Below are 9673 nucleotides of genomic sequence, written 5' to 3'. Positions count from 1 at the left end.
TATATATATATATATATATATATATATATATTAATAATTAAGTTTATGACTCATTTAATTTAAGAGCTTAAACTTGGTAAAATTTGTAATTTTCATTTAGGTTAGGTTATTTTTTCATCTAATATTTATATTATTTAAATGCTTTTTTAGTTTTTTTATATTTTGAATTAGCTTATTTTTGTATATTTTATCATGTTTTTTCATTTTAATTGTAATTTTAGTATTTCTTTATTTGGTATGTGCTTTTGTCATTTTTTTTAGGGTTTGTTTTATAATTATTGCTATTTTGGATTCATTTATTTTTATTTTAGTTTTAATTCAGTTTTAGTTTTTGTTTATTTCCAGTTAGTAATTTTAGTGTTTACGCTTGGCAACATTTCTAATTTTAATTTAATTATTTTTTTTCTTCTAATATGCATATTTTATTTCATTGCAGTTTAATTTCAATTAACACGTTTCTTGAATAGTTTGTTATAATTAGCAATAATAACCCTGCTAAGTGCTAGGCCTTGGCTCCTGCAGTAGTTTATTGCCATTTGTATAACACTATATTGAAAATATAGAAGCGAAGAGTCACTTTAGGAATAATATCTAATTAAATTTAACTGAATATCTGCTCTCTTTATTTGGATTCTTATTGTACTTTAACCTTTTTGTGTATTTCTGGGTTAGATTCAGTGATTGGGGGCAGTCTTCTCAGAAACAGTCTTTCAGATCTCATCAAAAGCATCAGTCCTGTTATTGAGCATCTGTGTGATGCTTCCAGCTGCTGTCAGTAAACGGCTTGTGATGGTAACCCTCTTTGTGCTGTCTTAATGTAATGTTCAGTGACTTGTCAAGATGTGCAACTCAGTCTTCAGACATTTTTTGACTCTTGTCTGTTCATTTAAAGATTTGAACAACTACATCTATGTTTCTGTAGAAATTAAGGATGACTACTCCAGAACACACTTGACACTTTGTATTTTGTCTTTTTTTTTTTTTTTTACACACAGAGAATTACACCATACAGTATGTCTCAGAATATAGAAAAACAATCCCTGCAGGGTTTCTCTAACTTTTTTGAACCAAGGATATATTTCATAAGTTCATAACTGTTCACAGACCCCCATCTCGCTTTTCAGAGCTGCATGGTTTGGTTCAACGCTTCATTCAAAATATCTATGGAGGAAATGAATGGGAAACCCAGACGGCAGAAAATTGTAATCTGCTTCTGTTGCATTCATATAGCTTGGACATTCTCCAGAAACACTAGCTATTTGAGACAGACTCCTGGGATCCACTGAACCCAGTTTGAGATCTGCCGTCCTAACGGCTCTAGAAAGCTCTGGAGATTGAAGGTATAGCCTGTTCTCTTCCATGGACTGAGATGCATGTACAGACTAGAGCACATAGTGGAGCAGAAACTTCCAAATGAATTCCCTTCGGACCTGAATGAACTCATCCCATCCATTAGAATTCCCTTGAGATTCACCTTGCAGCTTCGAGTCCAAATAATTCCATTTAGACACATTTTAATGTGTGTTGTGTTTCACGCACTGCTAGCTCCAGGTGACTGCTGAACCTCGAATGATCTATGTTTTTAACTTCTGCCAGCTGTCTTTTCTTATTTCTGTCTGTTGTATGCCCCCGGTCTGGCACATCTCAGAGTTTGAGCCATAATAATGCATAACAGAGATTTGGAAGGCTAGTATTTTGATAAATATAATTTGTCTGATTTATTGTCTGAATGTATCTCGAAGGAAATATTTAAATGAACCTGACTTTGTGGTACCTAAACAGATAATCGAGATACAGTACAGCAGAAGAAAGACCTAAATTAATATTATAATTTTTGTTTTATAATTTCTATTTTAATATACTTTAAAATAAGTAAATGATGCTGAATTTTCAGCAGCCATTACTCCAGTCTTCAGTGTCACGATACTTAAGAAATCATATTTTGAAAATATTGAAAATAGTTCTGCCTTTTAATCTTTTTGTGGAATCTGTGATACATTTTTCAGGATTCTTTAATGAATAGAAATTTCATAAGAACAGTATTTATTTGAGATAGAAATCCTTTGTCACTTTTGATCAATTCAGTATATCCTTGGTTATTAAAAATATGAATTTATTTAAAAAAAACAAACAAACAAAAACTTTTAACAGACGTGTATGAATGATTTTGACAAATATTTGGCACTAATATTAATATAGTACAGTATATACATATACTGTGCATTGTAATATATATTTTTACATGAATTCTCTCTCCCTCTCTACTTTTTTTGTAAATGTATTCCTTATGATGTGATCCCCTTCACCGTGTTTATGTGCGATAAATATGGTTTCCATTTTCCACACTATTAAAATGGCATATATTTCCATTCCATAGTGCATTCAATAACCTAGAAAAGCCCAACCATAATGGTGTTCTCCTTAACCCATGACAACTGATTTCAAGACTGTGCTTTTTTGCTCAGTCCTTTGAAAAGCACACAATGGCTCAGCTGTATAATGAAAACAAATCACAATGACAATTCAGTTATATTCAGAGAAAAGGCTCTTGAATGAAATGAGAAAAATCTGGCTTTAATTGGTTACATGGATTTAACGTACCAGAGCAAATGATTACAGATTTTTATGGCTGCCTCTTTCTTTTTTTTCTCTCTTTTTCTCTCAGCTGTATAGCTCATTTGACTTTGGTCGAAAGTGGCAGCTAGTTCACGAGCGAGTGACTCCGAACCGCTTCTACTGGTAGGTGGAACAGTCACAATCACACCTCATCTCCATTTCTCACCCGATGTCACTAACTTACAATTTTATGGGCGAACAGGGAGAGTTTAGTTGAGTGCTGGTTGACATTGACGCGTTCATGATATGTGGAAAGAGTCTGAGCAGTTGAGAAGATGGATACTTTTGAAAAAGTGTGTCCTTTTTCACACGCTCTTATGCTTAGAAAATGCACGGGCTGCTGTTCATGTCAGCTGCACAGATGTTTGAGCTCTAAGACCTTTGTTGCACAACTCCTCTCTATTTAGTATCAAGACAACGAAAGAAATGGAGAGAATAAGCATAGCAGAGGAAGATGGAAAGAATATAGAGGCATGAAGATGACTAAGGAGAGCAAAAGAGAATGGAATTGTACTCCATAGTGCTTCTAGATTTTAAAGTTTTTTTTAAGAAAAAAAAAAATTACACATAAAGAAATGGATAGTACTTTTGGAAAAAAAAAAAAAAAAAAGAAGTTTAAAATGATGCACACCCACGAGATCCAGACTCCAGTAAGATCAAGAGTTGTTTTTTTTGTAGGGCTTTGACTAAAAATGTGTGATATAATAATAGATATAATAATAATAATAATAATAATAATAATAATAATAATAATAATAATAAATAAATAAAACCACTAATTTTTATTTTATACTTTAATTGAGCTTTTATTTTAGACTGCAGTCATATGAACTGTCCTATATTACATGAAGTGGGTTATTAATTTCTTCATTTTCAAACTTTAAACCATTGAACTTTTATTTTAGACTCCTGTCATATTAACCTTAATAAACATTGTCCTATATTACATGAAGTAGGTTGCCATATTGAGAACCCACCCTATTGGCTGAGAATGTCAGATTGATAGTGATTTTTGTGAGAAATTTACGCCCTTTTTTCAATGAACATTTTCAATTGCAAAAACACTATTAATGCGAGAATTACGCAAATACATTTACATTCTTAATCAATGCATTCTTACCATAGTGTACAAATCCCACAGGAAGTAGCTAAGATTATGTGTAACTCAGTTCTATGCACTGAAGGATGTTTTAGACTGTTAGTGAGAAAGCAGAGATTCAATCCGAAGTTTGTCTTCAGTGTGTGCATGAGTCACAGAAAACGAGCACACTGGTACAGCCCACTTGAGCTATAAAAGACACTGTCTAGTTAATGGTAGGGTTGTTTAAGGGCTGGTGCGTCACACAATCATGTTTCCAACAGGTGTCATCATTCATATTTCCATTGTACTCCTTCACTGTCACCATCATGAACAAATATACACCTACAAATACATGGGTTTTAGACACACTTCTGAGCTGCTGCAAATTGTACTTTGATTCCTTACCCCATCATGTGGCATTTGGGAAAGTGGCACCCCACATTTTTTTTCCACTGTTGGCTGAAATGGACCTTCAGTAAGACATCTGTTATGGATTTTTCGTCTCTGTGATAAAAACTGCATTCTCCTCGCTCTGGTGTGTGTCTAATGCAGGTCAGTAACTGGTCTGGACAAGGATTTAGGTCTGGTACACATGGAGGCCCACACTCCTGACGGCCGTGAGTTGCTTCTTTCTGTCTTTGTCTGTATTCTTCAACACTGTCCTGCAGTCTAGTGGTGGAATTTTGATTCATACCAGTGACTCAAATCTTTCGATTTGGTATGCTAAAAAAGATGCGTCACTGACCCTCATGGACCTAGCCCTTGTTTTTTATTATTTTATTTTAGTTTAGTTTAGTTTAGTTTAGTTTAGTTCTTAAATTCCAGACTGCAAATATTATAAGGGAGCCATTGTATAATTCTCTCTAAAAATATTTAAATTCATTCATCAAAAGGATAACAAAGTCTATATTATATTATATTATATTATATTATATTATATTATATTATATTATATTATATTATATTATATTATATTATATTATATTATATTATATTATATTATATTATATTATATTATATTATATTATATTATATTATATTATATTATATTATTCTATATTATATTATATTATATTATATTATATTATATTATATTATATTATATTATTGAAGTGTAAACAAATCATTTAAAACATTATTTTTTTCCTAAATTTTAAGTGATTTGAGTGAGTCATTTTATTATTCACTCAACAGATTCAATTGAAAAAGTGCTAGCAGATTCTTGCTCATGCCTCACTCACTTTGATCCATTTGAAAAAAAAAGAAAGAGCCATCAGACTTTTGCTCATTCCTCACTCGTACTGTTCGTTCTGAAGCAATATGTCCGAGTACTTTTACAAACTCTATTTTCATTCAGTGTTGTTCAGACTCAAAACACTGATTCAGTGTCTCAGTGAAGAGGTATATTCCTGTAGTATGCTCATCCATTCAAAGAAATGCTCCTTCACAGTACACACTAAGGTTATTTCAAATTCTCTTTTTCCCCACCTTCCTTTCACATCCCTTCTACTGATCTACGGTACACTCCTCTTTCAGTCCTGATGTTAGAGGAGAAAAAAGAGATGAGACGAGAGCCCGTGAGCTTGGGGAATAATTTTAACTGAGGATAAAGCCAGTCCTGCAGGCAGCTAGACGCGATTACCGTAATGATAAGCACACCATCTGATAGCAGATTAATATAGGACCTGGACTCTCTCTGCCTTGCTTTCTCTCACTGGTTGAAGGCATAGTCCACTGAAAAATGAAAATTCTGTCATAGTTTACTCACCATTATGTGGAAAAGAAAAAAAAAATCAATCTCAATACTTTTTTTTCCATACAACAATAACCTTGTTGTTGAACCTTAAGCTTCCAAAAACCAAAATTCTCTTTATGTGTTCAGTGGAAAAAAAAAAAAAAAAAAAATGGGTGACATGAGGGTGAGCAAATAATGGCAGAAGTTTCAGTTGTTTGAATTAACTTTCCATTTCATATTGGATACATAATTCTGAATCTTCCACCTAATGTTCCTTGAAGCTGATGCATCCTTAGAGATTCGGAGAAACAGTCAGAGGTTACTCCACTCAATGCCCCCATACAGAATCTAATTAACAGCTAGAATCATCTTTCTGTCTTTCCTTACAACAGATTGTCAGTATGTGACATGCAGAGCTCAAGCCTGCTCTGAATCCAGTAGGACTTATCCATTTTCTGGTTATATTGAGACCAACTCACTCGTGGTTCAAGATGAATACGTGTTTGTTCAGGTAAGGACCAGAGATCACTTACTTTAATATATTAATTAGATATTAAATATTTTAAATATGAATTCATATTTTAAAAATCGTATATTTTATGATCTCCTCCTTCTCCTTCTTCGTAATATGTACAGTGCATTACTGGACAAATATTTCCCCCTAAATTCAGAAGCCCTTTTTTTATAAGCATTTTTTTAAGCCAGAGAATTACGGTTGGATGGGTAACCAATGCTGGAATTATTGTTTTAGTCAAGAGCATCTTCTGAAATGCTTTAGAGCAAAGAAACAAGTCAAATGTCACCAATTAATTATTGTTGGGTTATATAATGACATCCACAATTAATATAAAGTCAAGCGTGGCCGAAATAAAAAAGTACAATGATAACAGCGTAGCCCTTTGCCATTAGTCTTTGAGATAAGGACTTCCTAGAACAACAGACCTGTTGGGATTTCTCAGTTTATTCCCACTCATTCCCATTGCTCCTCATTTATAAATTATGAAATGTGGAACACGGTGTGATATATAGTACATAACAAGTGGGATCCAAAATTTGGCATATGCAGTACTTGATTAAACTATCTAACCATAGCCCTCTGTCTTCACTCCCATGATGTTGCTGCTCATTTGCAAGAAGTTGAACTCTGCTCACCTTTGTCACATCAGCAACGCTTGCCCCCGCTCATAGTGCCTCAAATCTCCAAATCTCATTGAAAATGAATGACTTCTGCTTGCTTTGATCACTGGCAGTGTGAATATACCTTAAAGAAATAGTTCACCCAAAAACGAACGTTCTGTCATAATTTCTTCACCCTCATGTCATTCCCAGTCAAAAACCAAAGTTTCCTTAACGTTCAGGTGAAGTTTGTGTGCGTAAATATGTATATGTCCATGTGTCATTTTTTGACTCGCTAGTGGATCATAATAATAATATTATACTCAAGGGAACAAGTGAAATGGTAATGGCCTAAATTTCCAATTCCAATCCAGGGCAGTTTTTGAATATATTAATTTCCATCTTCATGAAAACAATTGTCTTCGAAACAGTACATATTAGGGTGGGAACTATTTTAGGGCACCTAGAGAATACAAATAATTGCATCTGAAGTCATGGCCAAAACTTCAGACTGGGAATTTTAAATTACAGTATTTCCCAGGCAGCGGAAAAGTTCCTCACATTGATGGGAAGTTTCAAAACATTTACTCACTACCCTCTTGGAAGTCTAACAGCAGTGCAGATAACAAGTCCTGCCAATAAGGAGTGGACGTTCAACCCCAATGTTTTGTCACGCCACATCACAGTCCAAAGAATGTGAAACCCATCATCCCAATTTCTTTCGAGGTTCAACTGCTCCTGGAAGCCATCGATCCTGGCTGCTCCTTCCTTCTGTTGCACGCAGAGCAGCTTTTTGGAGACACGTTGGTCATGCTGTTTGTTTAGAACTTTCCCTAGACTGCCGCTCTCCTTCTCTGCCTCTCTCTCCTCATTTATTGAATGCACATTACCCGCTAAGAAACATAACTGTTTCTGTCATATAATCATGGAGCCATTTTATTCCCATGTTGAAATCGGAATCCTGTTGGGTGTATATATGCTCTCTAATTGAAATTATGAAAAGAGGTGGGATGAATTAAACATGTCTGCTACTTTCGCAGACACCTTTTGTGCTGCAGAAGAATTATTTATTTAATTCTCCATTCCCCCTTGTGCAGCTGTAGATATGACAAGCTTTTGACAGTTCCTGCTGTGTATGCTAACAACCAGTGTGTGTTTGCTACACGCGCTATCATTAGCGCCAACAATCCCCCTCGGAGCTGGGTGGGAGCGGACGTGTTGCTTGCGAGAATTAAAGATTTCTCTTGACAGAGAATAATGAGGGTATTGATTGTCCTACAAGATATTTACCACTCTCCACTCTTGAACTGCAAAGGGCATTGACAAACCGAGACCAAGCAGTATCCCTTCAAATCATAGTGAGGAGATTCTTTTAAACGGGTCGTTCAGGATATAACTTGCTCGCTCCGTTACTGAATTAGCCATCTGAATTTACAGCTTTGTGTAATGTGCTGGGAAAGAAAGTTAGTTAATAGCTCAGATATTCATTGAATGTGCTAGGCCTCAGGGTTGCCAAGTCTGCAGTTTTACTGCGGAATTGGGCTACCTTTACTTTGCCACAGGTTTTTTTTTTAGTCCGTGGGTTAAAGTGATCTCTCCCCCACCCCACACTATTTCACTATTCCCCCCAGAACGCAATTTCTATGGAACGGACCACCAACGGAGGGGAAAACAGCATAAAAAATGCGGTTAGGCTAGTTTTGGGGTAGTTTTGTATAGCAGTTAGGCTGGTTTTGTTTAGCAGACCTGGCAACCCTGCTATAGTATATACTGTTGGTAGAAATGGTGATAGATATTCTGCTATACTGCGGTAGAACATTACAAAACAAAATCTAACCTGTTAGGTTAAAATGCACAACCCTTCTTGCTGGGTTAGTTTAACCCAGGGATGTCCAAATATGCCCATAAAGGACCAGTGTCCTGTAGAGTTTAGCTCTAACCAGATGTGAAGTTTCTAGTGAGTCTTGATACCTTGATTAGCTGGTTCAGGTGTGTTTAACTGAGGTTGGAGCTAAACTCTGCTGGACAGTGGCCCTCCAGGAACAGGTTTGGACACCCCTGGTTTAACCCAACATATTTACCCAGTTCTGAGTTACCAGCTACATTTAACAAAGCCAACATTAAGGTTTATATTTCAATGTACACCATTAGTGTTGTATAACATTACTCATACCGTGATGTAAGATTTTGGTCATATCGCCCACCTCTAAACATTTCTTCAAAATACAAGGACAAATCAATAGTTACTGTCAGTAGATTTCCCAGTGTTGATGCCAGTTTTTTGATATCTGAAATACTGTATGTGCTATTTGTTTCTTTTCCATGCAGGTGACGACTACTGGCAGAGCAAGCTACTATGTGTCCTATCAAAGAGAACCTTTTGTACGCATTAAAATCCCCAAATATTCTCTGCCCAAGGTAAGAGACTACTTAAAGGTGACATATCATGAAAATCTGACTTTTCCAGGTTTTAAGTGCTATAATCAGGTCCCTGGTGCATCTACCAACCAAGGAAACATGAAACAGATTAACCCTGTAACTTTGTTTTGGTAAGCCTTTTTCTGCAAGTGTCTGAGTAATGAGAATAAGAATAAGTTTGAGCAATGCATGCTAACTGTTCTGTCATTGGCTACACAGACGAGCACAGAACACCATTTATAGTCCCAGCCTCAGAGACAAGAGAGCAGTGGATTTATTGATTTATTTAATGTATATTGCTGCTGCCACACAGATCTAAAATCAACATTCAATTTATTTCCCAGCTATTTACCTTCACATACATAACCAACTGTTTTTTTGTAACTCGTGTGTTTTTAACGTAAACTTGTGTGTGAATGAGAACTTAGTTTAGTACTCACATGCTGTGACAGCCGCTTTCTGTCCATGTGCTTCGGATGAGTGCTCTCAGAAAACCTTATATCAGAATTTTGTTTTAAATACGCATATGGTTTAAAACGCATGATTTCAGCACGATAAACATGACAATCAGAACCAAAGCAGATGTTTTTAGCAGGTACGAGCTGTAATGGCGCAGCTCTATTCTGGAAAAGGGGGTGGGGAGCAGCAGTTCATTTGCATTTAAAGACACAGGCCCGAAAAACATCGTGTTTCTGCTTCCCTTCAAA

At 35.5% G+C, this 9673-nt stretch overlaps 1 protein-coding gene across 1 annotated transcript in view; it reads left to right on the top strand.

Annotated features, from left to right (window-relative positions):
- LOC107684317 (VPS10 domain-containing receptor SorCS3-like) overlaps window positions 1-9673 on the top strand; it is a 213526-nt gene that overhangs the window by 146484 nt on the left and 57369 nt on the right. The window contains exons 6-9 of the mRNA XM_016480550.1: window positions 2666-2739; window positions 4250-4314; window positions 5825-5943; window positions 8877-8966. Coding sequence (XP_016336036.1) covers window positions 2666-2739; window positions 4250-4314; window positions 5825-5943; window positions 8877-8966 — 348 coding nt within the window. The remainder of the gene's footprint in view (window positions 1-2665; window positions 2740-4249; window positions 4315-5824; window positions 5944-8876; window positions 8967-9673) is intronic.

The sequence above is a fragment of the Sinocyclocheilus anshuiensis genome, unplaced genomic scaffold, assembly GCF_001515605.1.
Source record: "Sinocyclocheilus anshuiensis isolate Anshui unplaced genomic scaffold, SAMN03320099.WGS_v1.1 scaffold1371, whole genome shotgun sequence".
NCBI classification, from domain to species: domain Eukaryota; kingdom Metazoa; phylum Chordata; class Actinopteri; order Cypriniformes; family Cyprinidae; genus Sinocyclocheilus; species Sinocyclocheilus anshuiensis.
This window is presented reverse-complemented; position numbering and strand designations above follow the sequence as displayed.